The sequence below is a fragment of the Plectropomus leopardus genome, chromosome 23 (assembly GCF_008729295.1).
Source record: "Plectropomus leopardus isolate mb chromosome 23, YSFRI_Pleo_2.0, whole genome shotgun sequence".
Classification (NCBI taxonomy): domain Eukaryota; kingdom Metazoa; phylum Chordata; class Actinopteri; order Perciformes; family Serranidae; genus Plectropomus; species Plectropomus leopardus.
In genome coordinates, this window is record NC_056485.1 from 567,853 (window position 1) to 590,647 (window position 22,795).

Here is a 22,795-nt window from a genome sequence, read left to right on the forward strand (position 1 = left end):
TGAATGACCTTGTACGGTAGCCAGGGTGTGAATGTGTGTGTGAATGGGTGTGAATGTGACATAGTGTTAAAGCGCTTTGAGTGGTCAATAAGACTAGACATTACAATTTACTATTTACCATTGTAAAAGAGTGAAGGTACTAGACTGACCTGCCTGCAGTCCTGACCTTAGTAGACTGCATAAGAATTTACGGTTGATGATTTACTGTATATGGCACCTTATGTAACTGCATGCTTTCTTTTCACATTAGGAATGCAGCAGCACCTCCCCGTGTCAGAGCACAAACATTCACCAAAAAGTCACTTTATTTAAACCATGCAGTGCAAAACTACAGCCCGAATCTTACGAAAACAACAAATCCCACAGTCCTTGGCTTAGGACTGAGGATGCCTATCCTCCACTGTTTTTCAGGAAGCTCCCAGGCAACCGCAACGTCTATGCCCAGATGCACAATGAGAAGGAGCAGGAAATGACCAGCCCTGTCAATCACAGCGAGGACACCCAGCACATCATTCAGGGGGAGGAGTTCATCGATGACGACCTTGACTCACAGACTCTAGGTAACGCAGGAGGTAGCCCCGCCTTCCGCTCCCTTATAAGGACTACCACTAACCACTGCTACTAACTCAAGCCACTAACACCAGCAGCTAACACACACTAAGGTACTGGAGGAAACCCCTTTTATCCTTATCACTGCTATTACTAAAGGCCTTTGAAACTCATAAAAATCTTTACTTTTGCCTCCGAGGTTGGTTACAAGGCACTGTATGGTCATCAGCTACACTGGCAAGCACACTCAGATCAGATCATAATTATATGCCATATCATGCGATTGTGCCATCCTGATATGGACATGGACATAATGTCACTGTATGGGGTTAACTATTTATTTAGATATTTATAATAATTAATTAATAATGATAATATTAGTTACTTAGATATTTTATAATGAGCCCAGGACTTGCAAATTTACTATGAAATATCAGACCTTCTGACCTATATGTATTTTACATAGCAAGTAGGCATTTTGATATCAAAATACGCTGGTACAATTTTAAACTACACAAAATACTGGTGATGCCTGTTCAGTTGTGAATGTGCCGTATTCCAGTCTCACAGCAACAGGCGGCAGTGACGAGCCGGAAGAAATGTAAACAGTAAAAATGTTGGTTTGATAATTATAATGACTCTATATCACCTTTTATTACAGTTTAAAAGTCTTTATCTGCCACAGAGATGAGGAAATACAAATACATCTGTTGCACTTGAATTTTTTCAAAATAAAAGTCCTGACAACATCTCTGCTGACAAAAAAACCCTCAGTCGTTGACATGAGGCATTTTATTGTGAAACATTTGCTGGACTGTGTTTTTAACAATGCAAGGAGCTTCACAACTTCAGAAATGCGGAAATATAGTACTTATAGCAGCAAGGAGCCCTGCAGAAGCGTCACAGCAACAACGCTGTCGGTATGAACATTGTGAGTGTGCAACATGCTGTAGTTCGGTAAGGTTCTCTGACACCAGGCTCTGCCCAGGAATGACAGGTGGAAAATAGCAGCTCTGCTAGAACCTGGTACAATGAATCTCTCCTTGTTTTATGTAAGTTTAATGTTTTATTGTGCACTGTCCCTGTCTAAATAAAATTACATTACATTTACTCTTGTCAGTTCATTGGTTGTGATCCAATGTGTGATCACAGCTCGCATAAAATACATGGGATATGCGCTAATCTGGGTTTACAAAAGTATCCTTTGTAGTAAAACGTACAGTTTGTGAGAACAGCCTGCTCAGTTGGGCACAATGATTTATAATACCTTGATGCCAGAATGACACTATTCATTTTGATAGAATTGCTTGCCTGGCAAATACGCCAAAAATAGGTTTTAATCTTTCAGGTGTACATCCAGGTTATGCAGCCCACTGGATATGCTCAGAAGCGTTTGTTTGCTGGTGCCACCCAAGTTCCCACTCAGTTCATAGATTTTACCTATGGCTTATGGAGAAAATACTTGTTGCACCACAGGGGATTGTTTTTGCAGCACTACCGCAAGTGGGTGCAAGGGTGAGCTGCTTTCCTGGCCCTAATTTTTGTAGTGGCCATACTGCAATTTCCAGGTCCTACATGTGATGTCATTGGGCCCAAACATACTTTTTCAAATAGACTTAATGTACATTGTGAAAAGCAACATCTATAAGTCAGTGCATGAATTTATTGATTTATTTATTTTTTCGTCGCCACCCCTGCAAAATGACTCATTCCACTATTGGGTTTTCATTCATTTCAACAGTTTAGCTCAAAATGTGTGCTTGTATAAGTAGCACCACATCTTTTATAGGCTCAGTATGCCAGGTAAACAGTTAGCTAAAGCGTGTGTCTGAAAAGATTTGAGATGAGAAATAGGCAACTCGATAACAGAATTTTGCTTTACACTTGATCAGCGCTGCTAAGTTTTACTGTTTGATCAAAGCTTTTTACGCCTCCATTTTCACTGTGCAGGAAGCAGTATGGCACCTATTCCCTGTTCATAAACTTGCGCTATTCCAGATAAAAAGGGCACTAAAACATGTCTCTAAGAACATTTTAGGAGAGAAAAAGGCAGTGCAGTAACATAATCCTGATTTATATTTGATCAGCACTGCCTAGTCTTACTGTTTGATCAGACTTTGGTCCAAGTTTGATAGAGAGAGAGTGGTGAGTCTATCTCTTGAATGAGTCTATACTTTTTGCATCCATGGCAGCATGGGTGGCAAGTAATGCGAAGATGTGGATGTACAGCCTGTAGTTTGAGCAAAGGTGGCCCTGAGAGACAGTGAAACTCCACCATATAATGTGTTTTTCATTAATGTGTGTCATCCGGCAGAGTTTCGCAGTGTGGAGAAGCGGGGATACCCAGGCACTGGTTAAAAGTTTACCACAGTTCAGAGAAGAGAGGGGGAGAGATGCATAGCAATAATGGAAACAGACGCATGTCATATTACAGTAACGATAGGTGTAAAATTATTAAATGCATTCTATAATAATATTGTGGGTGTTGATAAGAGTCCCATGCATATAATGGAGGCGTGGCTCATAATAATGGCAGTAGAGGGTTGTGTCAAGCACGATCACAACATTGGTGCAGTCAGGACCCACAACACAGGCGTAGCTTCAGACAGGACCACATTAGTGGCAAAACCAAGACCACGATCAGGGCGAGCCCGGGGTACAGTATCAGTGCAACCACAGCATGAGCACGACCAAAGGCAGGGTCACAGCACCAGCACAGCTATCACCATGATCAAGTGCTGCCTGACCATGTAGACCTTTGTAAGGTGCAAGTGCAAAGAAGGCAAAATAGGAGAAATATGGTCCCCTTTCTTGGTTCCCATTAGAACACATGCAGCAGCATTCTGCATCAGTTCTACAAATACTACCCACATTGTTTTGATGCAAAGTTCATAGAAAATAGGCAATGTATCCCTTCACATATGATTTGTAATGATATTAATGATTATTGCTGCCAAACAGGTTATCGTAATGAGAGGAGCAGATCTTGGCCTACTGAAATAAATCAAGAGCATGGGCAGCTGAACAAATATTTGTGTGTTTGTGTTGCTACTGTCTAGTCTATAACTTAGTCTATAAGTATTGTAGGAAAGAAATCATCACAATTAAAGCATAATACATAAGGAGGGATGTGATTGCAGCTGATCAGCCTGTATGATTAGGTCATCTTATCATTAAGTAATAGCTTAAGATAGTTATAATGAGAACGGTTGTATTAACCAGCTCTGATATTTTGCCATAGCCACAAAACAATGTGTTTAGGCTGGTCATGCTTTTCTAACATTGTGATCATCTTTTCAAAGTGAATTGAATTGGCTTAGAGTTTAATAGCTGTGAAGATGTAAACAATAAAAAGTAAATGAAGTGGTAGGTTTGTGTGTAGTAGAAGTGAAATTGTGTTCCATGGTTTACTGGTATAAATATTTTGAGGCAGGTAAAGCTAAATTGATAAACAGGCATAAATGACCATGTAACAGTGTTGGCATCCTCAGATATTTGCATCTGTTATTGGTATTTTAAAAAAAATCGCATCAGTGCATCCCTCACTTGATCTGTTTGATTGTATGTAGATGATGTGCTGTAATTTGTATGCATGCATTTATGTACAATGGTTTATTGTTTGAGCAGCGGTGATTTGCTTTTGACACATCTAGGTCTTAGAAGTGGTACTCTATGATATGACGCTTAGAATCCCAATTGATAGATGCATCAATGTAAAAGAAATTTTACTGTAAAATATTTCTGCCCACAGTGTTTTGATCTGGACTTTTTATTCTTTAGCATTGCTCATTTGTTCATCAGTGTGCTGTTTCTACTTTCCTCTTATTGCCAGGTAACCATTCTGGTGTGGTCCTGAGCATCAACTCCAGAGAAATGCACAGTTACCTGACCAGCTGATGGCTGCCATGACCATGCTAACGAGCTAGCCTAGCTGGCTAACGAGCACAGGGACTCCACTCCGCCTTCCTCCTCTCAGCTCTCCTTTTCGTCTTTTTCCTTGGACAGTTCAACCTCCACACCAAGTCCTCCTCAACCCTTCTTCTCCAGCGCGTGGGATTTTTTTTTTTTTTTTTTGGGGGGGGGGGTATTTGCTGGTGTTACACCCAGGACACTCTCACGTCTTTATTTTGCAAAGACAACCTTTGTGTATGTTGTCTCTTACTTGTAGACACTCTGAATCAGCCAGCATGTCTCACTGCACTGGTTTCCAGTAATCTTCACAGTCACAGGGTTGAACTGAGCTACTGAAAGGTAGTGGGTGGCCAAAGGCAGGTGTGCTAACATGATTTCCAAGCAATAAGGGTAGTGTGTATTAACTAATTGAAACCTGAGTAAATTGGCTTGATTTTTTTTTTCAAAAACATGGAAAGAAGACAATGAGCAAAGAAAGAAGAAATTACCCAAAAATTAGTAAAAACTAAAAGCAAATTACCTGAAAATTAGTAAAAATTTGATAAAAAAGAAGACAAAAAGGGCAAGTGCTTAAAATATATTAATTATGTAACATGATTAAATCAATAGGTTTTTTTAGTAGCTTTTGAGCAGTTTTAGTAGTGGTCATAGGAGTGGGGGGTATCAATTGTTTTGGAAGAAATGTTGGTGATTTTCAGTAGCTTGTTTCTATTGCTGAGGGTGAGCATTGTGAAATAACAGGAGGTGCAGTACAGGAGGATTGGTTCAATAATGCTATGGTACAGTAGGAGCAGTCTGTGGGGTCTGACTGAAAGAGACCTGAGTTTGTGGATGGCAGATAGATTTCATTCTTGTAAACACAAGATCTGAAGAGAACCTTGAGTGATTTTTTTCAAATTTTGCACTTGGACTCAAGGATGAGCTGATTAGATTTTGGTGGTTAAAGGTGAAGATTACTGTGACATTGCAGTCTTCTCATTCTCTGATACAGACATTCACTTGGACTCACCAATGAGGTGATAAGAATTTTGTGTTTAAAGGTCATGGTCATAGTGACCTGTCTCCCATCTGTCTTATTTACATGAACTCAATATCTAAAGATGGGCTCAAGGGGGTTTCCTCAAATATGGCACAAATGTCCACTTGGACTCAAGAGAATGAATTGACTAGGATCCGGTGTTTACCTCATAAAACATTTGAGGGGGGGCATTTTTCCCTAGCTTTTTAAAATTAATTTTCTAAATGTACAAATTTGCTTAAATTTGTGAAACATTTCTTATTAAATTGCTCATTGCCTTTTTCCCATGTTTTAAAAGAAATCGACCAATATGCTCAGGGAACAAGGCTTAAAAATGTGTGAAATGTGTCTGATAGCAGCACAAGAAAGGTGACAAACCCCCGCCCCCCATCTTTCCCTTTCTTCCCACAGATGGTTGGCACTTTCTCTTCACAGGCAATAATTGTCTCAGAATAGAATGTACGATGCAAGTGTAAAATGTAAACACAAGAGGGCAGTGTTTCGTTTTCTGAATTTCCTACTCACAGGTACTTGGAGCACTCAGCCTCTTTGGAATACACTGTGTATCAACAAAGCATTCATCATATTTTTAGACTCTCTCTGCATACATACCCATTTATAATTTACACATTTACAGAAGTTGTTGCGTGGATGTTTTAAATCAGCACCATCTTTACAGGCACTCATTGTGTGTCCCATGGTGCCTCAAACAGCAGATATGAGTCTGCTAAATGACACTTCCCGTTGTATTGTACCAGTATGCCCCTTCCACTTCTTCTTCCCCACACTCTCTGGATCAGGGGTCAAAGCAGACTTGTTCCCCTGGAAACAAAGGTTGCCATCATGGAGGGATGGTGTAGTTGATGTATTTTAAGTTATCAGCCTATATTAGGCATAGCCCACAGTGGAATCATGTCTCCTTAAAGGTTAGGTTTGTTGTATGTAAATGTGTAAATATGAACAATCTCCACTTTGTACAAATTCCCTTTGACATGTGTTTGTTTTACACTCCTACCAAAATACACTGCAGTTAGTTTTTGAGCAAATGTTCACTGAGATTCCTGAATTTGAAGAATTCCCACTGTTTCCAGTTTCCTTAACCCCATTGCCTGCTTCACATGAACCTGTTTTCGGTACTTTCTGTGTAATTTTATGAGCAAGATAATTTTATGGTCTATATTGTCAACTGAAGATAATTTCCTTGTCTTCTAAAGTAACTCACAACTGCACAATGACTATGTATATGGATATTTTTGATACACCCAGATTTTCTCAGTACGTGTAAACACTGGTTACTGTTTCAGTTGCCTTTTGCGGAGTCTTTGTTTTTTTGATTGCACTAATGATGTACCTGGTGCTGTCAAGACAGACTGTACAGCAACTAAACAAGTCTACAGACTCTGAACCAAAGGTCTTTGGATGAAAGGCCTTCACAGACTACCAATGCTACCATCAGCACTAACTTCACCCTTCAGTTTGCCTTGTATCTAATAGGCAGGCAGCAGCTCACAGTCACTCGTTCTGATTTACACCTTAATTCAACTTTTGTACATATTCTGCTCATGTTCAACTTGTTCTTAGTTTATTAGTGATGTGTTGTCATATATCAGTGCCCCTAACCTTAAAAAAGGGGAAAGTGGGAATTATGATATTCCAGTATAATAGTGGAGTTTCACAACTGATGACACGACCATGTAATTTTGACCACACTGTTTTTCATTGATTCTTTTACTCCTTCTAATGGGTTTGTTTGACCTGTTGATAACTGTGTGACCTCATCAAGTGCACTCAACCTGCATCCTGGAATAAATCACTCCCATAACTTGTATGTCTGTTGGTTTTATCAGACTGGTTTATATACTGTGAACTTTTTTTCTAGTGTGGTTTTGAGTATTGTTAGGAACCAGGTCTGCACTGGTATGTTATGCTGAGTAAAGTTCGCCATGAACTGGCTCAGAGTTCAGACAAAAGGATGAAGGTCAAAAATGAAAATATTTTTTGAATGTTGAATGGAAAATGGTGTATGAAGATGCTGCATGCCCAAAAAAGGAGAATCAACCAAAGCAATGGACCAGGTTGGAGCAGATAGAGTTGCCAGAGAATGACGCAGAATGAACAGCCCAGTTTTGTAAACTAGCTGGTTCATCAGCTCAGGTGGACTAGCGCCCCAATCCCCAAACATCTGCACTACCAGCAAATTACCTGCAGGGGGTGCTGCTCGAAACTGCATAAACTATTATCTTCCACAGACTCTATTGACGCACTTGGCATTCTTTTAGACAAATGGGGAAAAAGTCTTTACCACCCCAATAACCACTTCTAGAATAAAATCTGTCATAAACATCTTCAAAATAAGGCTATACAGGATCATTTACAGGACACAGCACAAGATGCATAATGGGATGCGCCAGATCAGACATAAGCACTCAGTGTACACTGAACATGTGATAATTACCTCTATGCTCTCACTGACACTGTTCACCAATTCTCATCTCTGGGACCACCAATTTTGCCCATTCCTTGGTTGTAACATTCCACTATCACCTTCACCACCACAGCAAACTGGATATACTCAGCCTGTTTTCAACACAAATCACAATACCTCTACTTGTAACCCTAGCTGTCACAAAGAAAACATAGCTGCTAAAATGGAAAATAAGAACAAAAACCATACCTCACGTCAACAGATAACAATGGAACAACATTCAGCTCTGCAAAAAAAGAAAAAAAAACATGAAAAGTTCAATGAAGTATATTCAACAGTTCTCTGATCTATCCTGCTGCTATTCAGCTAATGCCACAACTCAAGTATATATGTAAATGTATGCATGTATCCGTGGCAACATATGTGTGTGTACCAGTGGTGGAAAGTAACAAGGTACATTTTACTTAGGTACTGCACTTAAGTACAGTTTTTGAGTATCTGTATTATATTGAGTATATAAAATTTTTTCAAAGTTATTACTTTGACTCCACCACATTTGAACGACAAATATTGTACTTTTGACTGCACTACCTTTCTATGAAGGCTCTTGTTACTCATTACATTTGATGTGAAGTCAGAGGATGATTGTTTTTCTTTTCTAAAACACAAAAGTCCGCAAACTGTTATCATGCAGTTCTGCATGTGGTGTGTTTGTTGTAGTGACATTCCCGTACCTTGACCTCGCCCATGTGCTACTCAGATTGGGAAGCTCATCGGTAGAGACAGGTAGAGTAGAGAAGTCAGCCGTTTGTATTTGGTTATGCAGTGTTAATAACGGCTACGGCAGCAGATGGAGATGAAGATTTCCCACCAGATCACCCATGGCTGTACCTCAAGTCCATTTTTAAAGGTTTTGACAAGTAGAATGATTTGTTTCGTTTTAAATGTCTGCTCTGTTCTGCTAAAAACAGTTTGATGGAAATACAGAACATTTCAATAACGCTTTTCCAGTTTATTAAAAGTAACATGAACAACATACTAACAGCTAAATTATATAATTTAACAATAGACTACCTGGATTTTGTACACAGAAGCTGCAATTTTACTTTTTTAAGCTAAGGGGCCTCATGCAAGAAACAATATATGAAAAAAATTTCTTTTATGTTTGCTCGTATCCAGGCTTTGTTATTATTTTGTTAGTACCGATCAGTTTTTGGGATTCACCAATGTTTTTGCTCAAAAGTTTACAAGTAGTCGAGAGCATTCTGATTAAGATAAGCGAAAAAATATTTTGTTTTAACAGTCTACAAATTGTTGTGCAACATAAGGAAAAATAAGTTTCATATTTGAGGAATGTTTTAAAAATGCATGAATACCATAAATCAAATTTAGATGAGGACATCATCATACAGCTGACATACAAAATATTCAACCCCATTTAATATCATAGCTCCACACCTGCCTAGCACCTCTCACCCTGGGCAACTCTGGAAAAGACGAGAGTCCAGCCCCTCTCCAGAACCAGTGCTGTGCATGGAGGTGACCCCAACTACATCTGGCTGGTACAGCTCCACCTTCTGCACCAGCTACAGTTCCTTCCCCGCCAGAGAGGTGATGTTCCATGTCTCTAGAACCAGTCTACAGTGCCGAGGGTCAGCCTATTCAGTGTCACATGGAGGTCAGGCATAGTGCCTGTGGAGTGGCAGACCAGGGTGGTGGTTCCCATTTTTATAAAACGGAACCAGAGCTTGTGCTCCAATTACTGGGTTATCACATTGCTCAGTCTCCCAGGGAAAGTCTACTCCAGGGTGCTGGAAAAGAGGCTCCAACCGATTGCTGAACCTTCAAATTCAGGAGGAACAATGCTGGTTCCGTCCTGGTTGTGGAATAGTGGATCAGCTTTTCACCCATGTGAGGGTGCTGTAGGGGTCGTAGGAGTTTGCTCATCCAGTCTACATGTGCTTTGTGGAAGAATCAGAATCAGAATCAGAAAAAGATTTATTGCCAGGTATAGTTAACACAATACGAGGAATTTGTTCTGGTGGGTTGGTGCAACATAAATATAGAAAAAGAAAACAGATAAAATAGAAGATACAAATATAAAATATAAATATAAAATATAAAATATAAAAAGTACGAGTCTTACAGTGCAAAACAAAACAAGTAACACAAGGTAACAGTGTAACAGTGTAAGAAACAGAACCATGGAATTAAAGTTATATACAAGAATGTTTGGAGTGCAAGATATATATTGATATTTACATTGAAATTCACATTTATACAGGTTTGAGTGCAATTTTATGGTGTGGATGTGCCGCATGACCAGCAGCAGTGTCGGTGATGTGCATTAATTGAACACATTAATGTAACGTACAGTCTATGAGGAGAGTGCGTCATTGGGGGACCTGGGCCTTGTTTATGAGGCCGGTGGCAGACGGGAAGAAACTGTTCTTGTGGCGTGAGGTTCTGGTCTTGATGGACCGAAGCCTCCTGCCAGAGGGGAGTGATTGAAAGAGTTTGTGTCCAGGGTGGGAGGGATCGGCCACAATCTTACCTGCACGCCTCAGAGTCCTGGAGGCGTACAGGTCCTGGAGAGAAGGCAGACTGCAGCCGATGACCTTCTCAGCAGAGCGGATGATACGCTGCAGCCTGCGCTGCTTATGGCAGCCTGCGTGGCTTATGACTGTGCCCTCAGGAAGTCCTGTGGGGGGTACTGACGGAATATGGGTTGCCAGGGTCACTGCTACGAGCCATCCAGTCCCTGTATGACCAAAGAGAAAGCTGTGTCCGCATAATTGGCGTAAAGTCAAACATGTTCCCAGTTGGTGTTGGCCTCCGCCAGGGTTGTTCCTTGTCAACAATTCCGTTTGTGATATTCATGGACAGGATCTCAAGGAGCAGCTGGGGGGAGGAAGGGGTCTGGTTCGGGGACCTCAGAATAGCATCTCTGCTCTTTGCAGATGATGTGTTTCATTTGGCTTCATCACACCATGACCTTCAGCATACACTGAGGTGGTTTGCAGCCGAGTGTGAAGCGGTCAGGATGAGAGTCAGCACCTGCAAATCTGAGGTCATGGTTCTCTGCTGGAAAAAACGGTGGACTGCCCCCTCTGGGTGGAGGGTGAGGTGCTGCCCCAAGAAGGAGTTCAAGTACTGTATCTCAGGCTCTTGTTCACGAGTGAGGATAGAATGGAGCGTGTTGGTATGGTATCCGCAGTAATGCAGGAGCAACATCAGACTGTTGTGGTGAAGAAGGATCTGAACCAGAAGGCGAAGGTCTCGATTTACCAGTCCATCTATGTTCCAACCCTCACCTATGGTCATGAACTGATGCTTGAAGAATGAGATCATGGATACCCGCGGCCTAAATGAGTTTCCTCTGTAGGGTTGCTGCGTTCAGCCTTAGAAATAGGATGAGGAGCTCAGACATCTGGGAGCAGCTTAGAGTAGAGCCACTGCTTCTGGCCCTCGAGGGGCCAGTTGATGTGGCTGGGGCATCAGATCAGGATGCACGTCCAACTGGTAGGAGGTTCCGGGGTAGACCCCGAACACGCTGGAGGGATTACATATCTCAACCTGCCTGGCAGCACCTCGGGGTCCCCCAGAAGGAGCTGGAATGCATTGCTGGAGAGAGGGACATCTGGAGTGCTTTGCTCAGTCTGTTGCCCCCACGACCCGGCCTCGGATAAGCGGACGACAATGTAGGATGGATGGATATCATAGCCTATATTTCATAGGGATTACAGAAACAGAAATGGTGTCCAAATACATAAGGTCCTGAATGTATCTTAAAACTTCCTCAATGATTTAAGTGACATAGTAATACATTTTGGATGTTACAGACATAACTGACAGTTACATTTGTTGTTGCTTTGTGAACTGTTTGTAGATAGCTGGTTTGCTAGCTCATCAAAGTCTCCCGTACTTTAACATGTCAACTCTTTAGCAGAAAAATATGTGAAGTAATTAGTTACATTCAGGTTTACTTTCTTTTACTGTGATCAGCCAGTAAAAAGAATGTAAATGCTGCTGACCTGTAATGACTGAGTTGTCTTAAAATAACTGAGCTAGATAAAAGCTAACCTTAGCCATAAAATCTAGTAGAGCAAGCTACCAGTTAATATGTAGCTTCTACTAATATGGTCGCAAGTAAATGTTGCTAACTCTTAAATAAATGGAAAAAGAGGATATTAACTATGTGGGCAAACAAAAACCAGTAAGGACTATTAATTTAAGATGAATGCAATGTTAGGTCAACTGACATCTAGCTAGCCAAGTTACATTAGCACTGTAACTTTAGTATTGACTAAACACTAACTGTGGTGTTTAAAAAAAATAGCAAATAAAATGTTGAGAAGAATCTGTTCTGATCTAATCTGCTGTTTAGAGGGCACTATGGTGTAACTTGGTAATGCCTATAGAGGGCGCCAATACACAAGTGTTCACCAGGAGCTGCTGAAGTGCAGATTTGTTTTTTGCCTGCCTGCTAATAAAGTAGCCAACTTCGCCAGCTCTTCTCTTTGTCATTGTTCACAACAGGTATTTTTCCCCACACAGTCTGTCAACACAACATTAACTAGTTACGTAATTATCTCAAGATAAGAATAACTAAAGCAGGCTACATAAGTGTCATGTCAGTTATACTTATGCATTAAAATGTCCAAAAATGTAGTCATTTCATCAACTTACCAGTGAGCGTGCCTCAGGAGCACTGAAATGGGACTGGGTTGATCACCATACATAGCGTTGCTATCTATTGCTAACTATTGCGAAGGAACACAAGAGTAACTTGTGACGCTTATGTCAAATTATGATTTACTCCAGCTCCCTGGTTGCTTTCTATTTGTGGTATTTATTTATGATTATTCCTATTGTCCTTTCTTTCTTTTATTCATTTTTTTTTTTTTAATAAATTACAATGACAGAATTATTCTTTATGCCCTAAAATGAAAGCGGTTTATGTTTAGGAGGTAGAACTTATTTTGTTTGAAAAAGAAACTGAACTAGGCATAGACATAATAGTAGGTCTATGTCAATTATGTAAACTTTTTTTTTGTATTTTGATAACAAAAATGCTGAACTCGAGGCTTCAAAACGACAGTCCACAAAACAGTGGGTGATGTGATAGTGGCTGTGTCTATTATGTATACAGTCTCTGGATTAAACTTGATTTACTGAGCTTTTTAGCCTCTTCAACTTTTAGCTACGGCTTAGCTCTCTCAGCTCAGTTGTTTTTCTTTTGCAGACAGCAAAAGGTCTTGGCAGCATAAAACAGACAGGCCCAGTAAAGAAACTTTACCTATACTCAGGGAAATTGCTGAGTAGCATTTAAAACACAGGAAAGGGCCAGTGCAAATAGAAAGAGCGCTATTATAAAAAAAAAAGTACGTATGGCCTTTAAAGCTGTTCTATCTGCCCCCTACTTGCTTCCAACAAAACACCTAATTACATCAGGTACTTTTTTAGATTTGTCCACTAATATGTACAGCCCACCTAATTCCTTCATCAAACCAAAAACCCAGAAACTTCAAATGTTTTACTCTCTCCTGTTCTTGAAAACTCCCTGGCCTCCTGTGTGATAGTTTTTTTTACTAAGCAAGCATTGTCATCAGTGCCTTTGGCAGTTCACATGTGTAGGTTTCACCTTTAACTTTAACTCAACCAAACTATGGCTACGTCAACACTTCTCTGAATCTGATTGGTCAAAAGGGGAGAGGCGTTCCTCACACTGACTTCTGATTGGCTCAACCCGTACACGGTTGCCATCAACTTTATGTGACCCGTCAGCGTGTGTTACAAGGAGCCTGTAACTGCACAGTGGAGCTCAGTGAAAATGGCGAGCTGGTGTGTTCGTGCAGTGAAACAGACCTACTCGCTTACAGCGTCACCTGCGCTCAGAAGGTAACACACTTAAGTATCGACTACTTTTTCTAAAATGTGGCCGTTACTGAAGCGCTTGGCTCGGTTTGACAGGAGCCCCTGACAGCTCAGAATCACCGAACAGCAGCTAGCAACGTTAGCTTTCATGACCGACTACGGTCTGTAATGTTGACCTTCATGCGGAAAATATACCCTTAAACCGGTATAGACCGGTGTGTGTGTATGTGTGTGTTGGAGATGTCTTAGTTAAATTAAATACGAACAAGAGTATGTAGTGCGCGTCATTGTCATTGTTAACCAGAAGGATAGTTACGTCACGTGACATATGGTGAAGAGAGATGTAACGCTGCTTCAGTGTGTTAACACATCGCTCACACTGTTCTGTGGAGTTTGATTCGTGTGTGTTCTCATATATTTCTTTGATATCAGCTTAAATGCGTTTCACAATACGTTAACTTCCTTTAGTGTTGTTTCTGCTCGTACACGGAAATAATGCCAAACCAAACGTCATTCCTAAATGTGATAATTTAATGTTTCTTTAATCGTTAGTGACATTTTGCTTAAAGCTTCCATGACATGAAATGTCTCATCTGCGACTGAAGTTTGGCGTAATGTCTCCACACTGTTCTGCGGGCCACTCAAGGATGATGACAAGCTGACTCATTGTGAAATTCAGAGTTCCCATGGTCATTGAAAACTGGAGAAAGTCATGGAATTCCACAGTTACATGTTTCAGGCCTGTCAAAGTCATGGAATTAGTAAAAATCATTGAAAGTTGTTATGTGTAATGAAATTGTTGCAGCCTTTCATGGATATCCTTCCACGTAAAAGAACATAATGGCAATTTTGTTTTCTGTAGCTGTGAACATAATGTAACCCTATCATGTTGACGTGTGACGTTTTGTTTACCATTATTTACATTTCTTTGATTTCTCATCACTTACCACATGTTGAAATTATTTTTGAAGTGAGCTTGAATCTGATGTTACCTGAAAAAGGTGAGGTAAGTGGGGTCAGAACAAATATTATGGGTCTATAGAAAGTCATTGATAAGTTACATTTTGTCAATGAAAATGTGTGGGAACCCTGCAAATAGGCTATTCTACACACATACTCTTATATAATATATTACACTTGTTATCAGACTACAAGTAAGTGGACATGTCTCACTGAATCATGCAGAGGATGATTGCATAAGATTCTTAGTAAGTACAGTCAGCTGTGTTCATTAAGCTGTCTAATACCATCAATTAGCAAGTCTGGACAAACAACCAAAATACCCTGACTTCTGGAGAGGAAACATAATAGTACTTCCAGATGAGATCAAAGGCTTCACCTAAACTCTCCCATAGGTATTGAGTTGTGTTGAGATCTTATAGTGTGTGATTCACATCATTTTCATTATCCTCAAAGCATTCATTGAGCCTTCATACCCTGCATGCTGTTTCTTTATTAATTTATTTCAGCTTTTGCACCTGTCTGTAAATAATACTGTAGATAAGCATACAATTTAGTATATCATGTTGGACACTTATTTTTCAGTGCTGTACCATGTACAGTAATCCTTCAGTTTTTACTCTTTGTGGAAGCAGTGCTCTTGCTGTTACTGTAACTGCGGTTTTGAATGTTGATGCAGTTTATAATGGACCAGTTTCTGAGACAGCACTGAGCAATTTAACAGAATTTGAACTTTGCAGCGGATGAATGAACATTGTGTAACACTACCACTAAATTGGTGGTTTTGGGGCGTGGGGGTGGGGGGTCAATACAGTATTGCATTGCAATAATTTTGTGTGGCAGTATCATATCAATACACATATGCCAAGTAATGATTTTTTCAAAAAATAAATGACAGTATTACAAGTACAAGTTAAGCTTTTGTAGCTTGCAATAAAAATGACTGAAGTGAGATAAACAGCCGGAACGCTTTATTTAAACAGATAAAACCAATAAGATTTCTTTGGGGACATAATTTGCATTTGGAAAAGGGGTAATAAAAAGCAATATGTTGCAATATATACGTTTTGGCAATACTCAGTATATTGCAACATGTTTAAAAACACAGTAATATTGTATTGAGACTTTGGTATCGTGGGACCTCTGGTGATAGAGCTGAAACTAACTAATAATTGAAAAACCTACTAATTTTGCCCATGGTGATCTTTTGTTTTGTCAAACCAGCAGTCCAAAACTCAAAAATACTCACTCTCTCTCTCTTTCTCTTTCTCTTTCTTTCTCTCTCTCTCTCTCTCTCTCTCTCTCTCTCTCTCTCTCTCTCTCTCTCAGAAGGTTTCCACGGTTGTTATGCACTGCCACCCAGCAGAAGAATGGCCAGGGGCCAGAGGAGGAGGCAGAGAAGCCGGAGCAAAGTGCAGCAGAGAAACATCTGATGGAGGAGAAGAGCCAGCTGGAGGTGCAGCTCAAGGACATGACAGTAAGTCTGAGAGTGAAGCATGGTCGCGAGGCTTGGAGATAATTATTGCTTCAGATCTGTGACTGCATTATTCTGCTGACAGTAGTCTAAAGAATTACTCACATTTTGTGTTTTTTGTTGGACCCTAATTTTACCTGATGACCATAACAACAATCAGTAGCATTCAAGGTGGAACAGCTACCCAAACAGTGACACTGTTAACTTCACTGGCATACAAGCTTCTACCGTCATTATTAGTTATTATTAGTTAATGAGACCGATGATCTTTCCGTCAGTATTTAGACTTGGGAATATAACAAACTCCAACACAGTACTGTGTTTAAATGCCTTAAACAAATGTTTAATCAAAACTGAAACATTCAACATCATAGACAGCAAGTTTCCAGCAACTTTAAAAAAAAATGTTTTAAAAAAGAATAAATAAAATTAGTTCCCTGAGGTTTAACAAAATAAAAGTCCTCCCATGCTGATGCTTTCCTTGCACTTTTTAATTTATTAATTTTCTCAGCAACCATTAAAGTAAAACACAGATATAAATAATCGGCAAAATGCCAAATATCGCCCAGCTAATCGCCCAGTCTGATAATCTGTGGACCCCTAGCTCAAATTGAAATCAGTTGATGTGTGGCTGCACACAACAAACACTCTTCATTTCTGAATGCAGGATTTATTGGTTTCATCCATTAATTAACCCTAGTTTTATCTGTACCACCTTTACAAAAGTATTCAACAGACATGATAACTAAATGTAGTTCATTTACATGGGCCTCATAACATAAAGCGGACAATGGGCCTAATGCAAGAAACTATATACTAACAAAAATCTTCTCTTATTTTTACTAGTATCCAGGATTTGTTCCCATTTTGTTAGTACCCATTGCTTTTTGGGATTCACCAATATTTTCTTGTTTTTGCTTTTCTCCTGAGTTTTATGAGTGGTCCAGAGCAGATAAGACAAAAACATCTCACTTCACAGGCCACACATTTTTGAATAAACTTAAACTTACATTTGAGGAACATTTAAGCATGCAGTAATATCATTTAATCAAATTTAGATGAGGGTTTTAGAGGAATTATAATGACTGGATTATTAAATTGCAGGGGTAAAGGGATACTACTATACTCGGTCTATTGATCCCTGTTATTTTGATTTCAGTTGCTGATCGTCCCTCTGCTGACCAGAGCTGAAGTACATTCACTCAAATACTGTACTTAAGTACAAATCTGAAGTTACCTTTACATTATTTGGTTATCTTAATCTTATGCCACTTTCCACTTTTACCCCACTACACTTAAGAAGGAAGTATTGTACTTTGTACTCCACTGCTATTAATGGATAATTACTTAAAAAATTAAGATTTTTTTCACACAAACCAAAAATATTTAAAATATACATGTGCATCTGAAACAATTAGTTGATTAATTGGAAAATTAATCTGCAACTATTTCTTTCAAGTAAGTCATTTTAATGCAAAAAAAGAAAAATCATGGTTCCAGAGCTCATATATACAGGGGACCAAAATGTCAGTGCCCCCGTCACGTGTGATGCCATGCTGCCGGACGAGCTCAACACATTTTATGCTCCCTTAAACGTCCTCAATAAGAACCCAGCTGTGAAGTCTACTCCGCCTCCAGAGGACCGGCCACTCTCAGTGACCACAGCAGATGTGCGAAAACTCTTGCTGAGTGTCAATATAAACAAGTCAGCCACCCCGACAACATTCCTGGACGTGTACTAAAAACTTGTGCTGATCAGCTTGTTAATGTTATAACTGACATTTTTAACATCTCACTCTCACAAGACACTAGTCCTTCCTGCCTCAAGACAGCCATCATTGTTCCTGTAGCTAAAAAGTCTTCTGTGTCTTGTCTTTATGACTACTACCCTGTGGCTCTTACCCCATCCTGATAAAGTGCTTTGAGAAACTGGTTCTCCAGTACATTAGAGACAACATCCCTGTCAGCCTGAACCCTCACCAGTATGCTTTCAGAACTAACAGATCCAGAGAGGATGCCATATATACTGCTCTTCACTCAGTTTTCACTCATTTGGAGAATAAGAACAGCTACATCAGGATGCTGTTTGTTGACTTCAGCTCAGCATTCAACACAATCTCTCACATGAAGCTGATTGGAAAACTTAACACTCTGGACTTAAGTACAACACTCTGCAACTGGATATTTGGACTTCCTCACATGCAGACCCCAGAGCGTTCGGATTGGCAGTCACATGTCCTTTTAGGGCTGGGCGATAAAACAATAACGGTATCAATCACGAAATAACTTTTCTTTGATTGAAATATGAGACGTAGACGATAGAATGTCGATAGAATGCATTCCAGCCATGTTTGACGGACAACACAATCAGCCAGTGATAATAAAAATAGTCCCACTGCGAACAGCTTTGACTAAAATACAGCTGAGTGTTTGACAACCGAGTCGTATGTGCTATCACAGCATTTCATTATTGAGGATCAAACACCTGATGTTCTGACAGCAGCGCAGTGAGACAGACAAACAGAGAGGAACTTCTCCAGCACCAAAGTCTCTGAAACAGCCAAATTTACAGAGGTGGAAAGTGCAATCTACAGACTACTTTGTGTTAGTTTCAGGTTTAATCTGACTTTGGATGGAATTATTTAGAAACACCATGACGCATTGCTCTGTGTCTCATCCAGCCGCTCGCGCTGAGCTCTCATTACTATTGCCAGGGGCAGATGTATTGTTTTGGGGGCCTTGGGCCACAGGCACATCACCTTATTTTTCACCCTTTCTCTCACTGGCAATGCTGCCAAGCTGTTGGCTTGGGTGATGTTGGGGCTATGTGCTGTGGAAACTTCAGCTGCTTACCCAGGTCGACCTGCAGCTGCCAGTCAGAGGCTGCGTGGAGGAGGCCTGTTGTTGTTTTTGCCTGTGCCCGGGGCTTCTCTCCAGCTCTGATGAAGGTGACTGCCTTCTTTGAGACGTGATGGTGCTGATGGCTGAGGCAAAGCTCTCAGCAACTGCCTTTAGCACCTGGTCATGGCGCCACTGGTAGCGGCCATCCCCAAGAGCCTTTGGGCAGCTGCTAAGGAGATGTTCTAACGGGCCTCTTCCACAGCAAAGCCGGCAGGAAGGAGTCACACTCTTCCCCCCAGACATGGAGGTTTGCTGTGCTTGGCAGGGCATCGTAGACTGCCTGCACCAGGAACCGGACTCGATGGAAGTCTGCCTGCGTGATGTTATACCAGGTGGTCCCACGATGCAGTGTGTTCTCCCATCTTGTCCACGCTCCCTGCTGCTGAGTCCTACTGCTCTGCTCACTCTGTGTCTTCCTCTTCCTTGATTTTAGGTATGAGGTTTGGACCTTTGCTGGTAGGAAATTTTAGTAACTTGACCGCCAGTTGGTGATGCCTGTTCTACAGGATATTTTGTCATGTTCAACGTCTGACAGAAAATAAATATGGAAGCCAAAATTAACCTCATGATATCTTCATATATCACTTAGGAGTAAAAGGTAACATTTAAGATGACAGAAATAGTGATTTAATGTATATCGTGATATATATCAATTTCAACTGATCCGAAAAAAAGATTCGACTTTTCTCATATTGCCCAGCCCTACCTCCCCTACATTAGTGCTCAACACCAAAGCGCCCCCAGGGCTGGGTGCTCAGCCCCCTCCTGTTCACACTGCACTTCCAGACATCATGAGAACTCTATTGTGAAGTATGCGGACAACACCACCATCATCGGCTGTATTACAAACAACGATGAGAGTCCATGGTGCACAGAGAACAACCTACTGCTCAACGTCAGCAAAACCAAGCAGCTGATTGTTGATTTTAGAAAAAAGGAGGCAAAGACACTCCTGTCTGCATCAATGGAGCTTATGTGGAGTAGGTGAACAGCTATAGATTCCTTGTAATTACGATCACTGAGAACCTATCTTGGTCATCGCACATCACCACCCAGGTTATAAAAGCACAGAAAAGGCTCTACTTCATATGGAAATTTAGGAAGGCTAAATTCCAGAGCAAGATCCTGGTTAACTTCTACAGAGGAGCAATAGAAAGCATACTGACTGGAAACATAACCAACTGGCATGGTTCGTGTACGGCCCAGGACAGAAAGGCTCTACAGCGGATGATTAAAGCTGCCCAGAACATCACTGGTTCCCATCTACAGAGCATCAGTGACCTCAGCGAAGTGAGGTGTCTGCACAAAGCCCAAAGGATACCAAAAAACAGCAGCCACCCCAGCCACAGTCTGTTCACCCTGCTGCTATCTGGGATACAGGAGTATCCACTGCAGAACCACCAGAATAGAGAGCAGCTTTTTTCCCCAGGCTGCGAGACTCCTCAGGATCAACTTTAATTTAATTTATTTTTAAACCATGTTTAAGAAAAATGACAAATCTACCTTGTATGTATGGGGAATTGCTACTTTATCTTTTTATTTATTTTAATGATTAATTGTATTATTTTTTGAATTCATTTAAACCTTTTTGCATGTGTACTTTTACTTGCTGAAATCACATTTACTTTAAGTTTATTTGAAAGTAAGTTTATGTTAGTTTAACTTCTGCTGAAGTTCTTCTCCTTACAGCCTTTTTTGGTGTCATGCCTCCAGTCTTGGCCATGTGCCAGAGTCTTTGCTTTTCTAAGCCCTGGCTTTCTATTTCTACTGTGTTTCCAGGAAAAGTATAAGCGGGCCTTAGCAGACACAGAAAACCTCCGGACAAGGAGTCAGAAGATGATAGAAGATGCTAAATTATATGGTAAATACGCTCCCATTTTAGCCCCGCTTTTTTCCCATATTTCAACAGGATCCACCAGCTTACATGGGCTTTGTCATGGATAAATCCTGCAGAAAATATCTAGATAAGATATTCTGCAGTTGTATTTCCCAACTAATGGATGTTTCAACTTCTGTCTTTTTGATAAAAGCACATCTTAAGGAGGTGGTTGGCTGTTTAGTTAAATCATGAATTTGCACTGTTTAAATACTAGAATTTACGTGTGGATTCTTTTATACTATATTATGGGTCTTTTTTTTTATTCCTGTCAATAAGCCTTACAATGAAGCTTTAACTTTTAAGGTTTTCTTTCTAGCTTTCTGATATCAGAGGAACTTTAAATAAATGTGTGTAATGTATTGTTAATATCAGATATCAAACAGTGTGTTTTATTTAGCTACAGTAAAAACAATTTTAAGATAAAAAAAAATAGAAATCCTGAAGGTTTGGTTTTCAATACTGTCATAAATACAGGTGCTCCTCTTTCTATTACACTTATTGTATGTAGTGCACAGTATGCACCACCAGAGCTCATTCTCTAGCACCACACATTTATACCATCAAACACTGTGTAGTCCAGTGGAATTTCAGGAAGTATGAAGCTATGATATATTACATACCGCAAGCCTAGTGACTAGACTATAAATGGATATCAGTTATGATACAAAGTCAGCGATTTAAAGTATGCTGAATATTGTTGAAACTGTCTTCCATTCCCAGGGATCCAGGGCTTCTGTAAGGACCTGCTGGAGGTGGCTGACATTCTGGAGAAGGCCACAGAGAGCGTGCCCAAGGAGGAGGTCACGAGCCAGAACCCTCACCTGAAGAACCTGTATGACGGCCTGGTAATGACTGAGGTCCAGATCCAAAAGGTCTTCACCAAGCATGGCCTGGTCAAGCTTAATCCAGATGGACAGAAATTTGACCCCTACGAGCATGAGGCCCTCTTCCATGCGCCTGTGGGGGGCAAAGAGCCTGGAACTGTTGCCATAGTAACCAAAGTAGGCTACAAGCTTCACGGTCGTACCCTCAGGCCAGCGTTGGTGGGTGTGGCCAAAGCCCACTAGAAGTGATGCTATAACACACAAAGTGGAATTTGTATTGTTGCCCTAAGTGATGGAGGAGCTCAGGAACAGCAGACTGGTCAAAGAGAGTCAGAGAGACGAGAATCCAACTGAACTGAACTTTGTATTTGGACCACCACTTTTTAACAGATACATTTTCACTTATACTCTGTCTGGCACAGGACAGTCTTTACTGTAGAATTACAGCCTGCCATCAATCCAATCCAGTCCATCATTGTCAGAAATTGTTAAAAACAAAACTTGACCAAATCCGAGGCTTTCAAGTCTTCCCCCACGACCATAAATCTGAACTGAGAGAGGTGCAGAAAAGGTTTTTAAAAATTATTAACCCCTCTAATTTTGAGACTTTGTGGGTCAGCCATGATGTAAAATCCATCTACAAATTGAGAAGTGCTGATTCTGAACTGTTGGTATTCATCCTAATAATCTTGAACTCCTCAATTGTCTTTCCTTATTGTGAGTTTAAAATTGGTTCTGTGAATGAGGTGAGGAATCTTAAGAAAGATACCTTTATCTGTAAATTAGAATAATTATGTTTATGGACCTTTGTCCAAACTGTCACAGTATCAGAATAAATTGATTAACATTGAAAGATGTCTTGGTTTAGTTTTTTTTTTACTTTTAAACACATCTTGACAAAAAATAAAAACTTGATCCACTTCTCGCCTCAGAGAGAAACAAAAGGCATACCGTGTCATGTTGGGAAAAACAAGGG

At 40.4% G+C, this 22,795-nt stretch overlaps 2 protein-coding genes across 3 annotated transcripts in view; both read left to right on the forward strand.

Moving 5' to 3' along the window:
- The window catches only part of sorcs2 (sortilin-related VPS10 domain containing receptor 2), a 353,265-nt gene extending 348,340 nt beyond the window's left edge, over positions 1-4,925 (forward strand). The window contains 2 exon segments of the mRNA XM_042512640.1: positions 412-560; positions 4,382-4,925. Coding sequence (XP_042368574.1) covers positions 412-560; positions 4,382-4,446 — 214 coding nt within the window. The 3' untranslated portion in view covers positions 4,447-4,925.
- Positions 4,926-13,688: 8,763 nt separating this feature from the next.
- Positions 13,689-22,672, forward strand: grpel1 (GrpE-like 1, mitochondrial). 2 transcript variants are annotated; one of them, XM_042512483.1, is made up of 4 exons: positions 13,689-13,805; positions 16,071-16,218; positions 20,896-20,977; positions 21,716-22,672. In XM_042512483.1, exons 1-4 carry the CDS (start codon positions 13,738-13,740, stop codon positions 22,060-22,062), a joined length of 645 nt encoding a protein of 214 aa, XP_042368417.1. In that variant the 5' UTR covers positions 13,689-13,737; the 3' UTR covers positions 22,063-22,672. The 2 variants fall into 2 exon arrangements, with proteins under 2 accessions (XP_042368417.1, XP_042368418.1); XM_042512484.1 differs by having other exon boundaries at positions 16,074-16,218.
- The last annotated feature ends 123 nt before the right edge of the window (positions 22,673-22,795 follow it).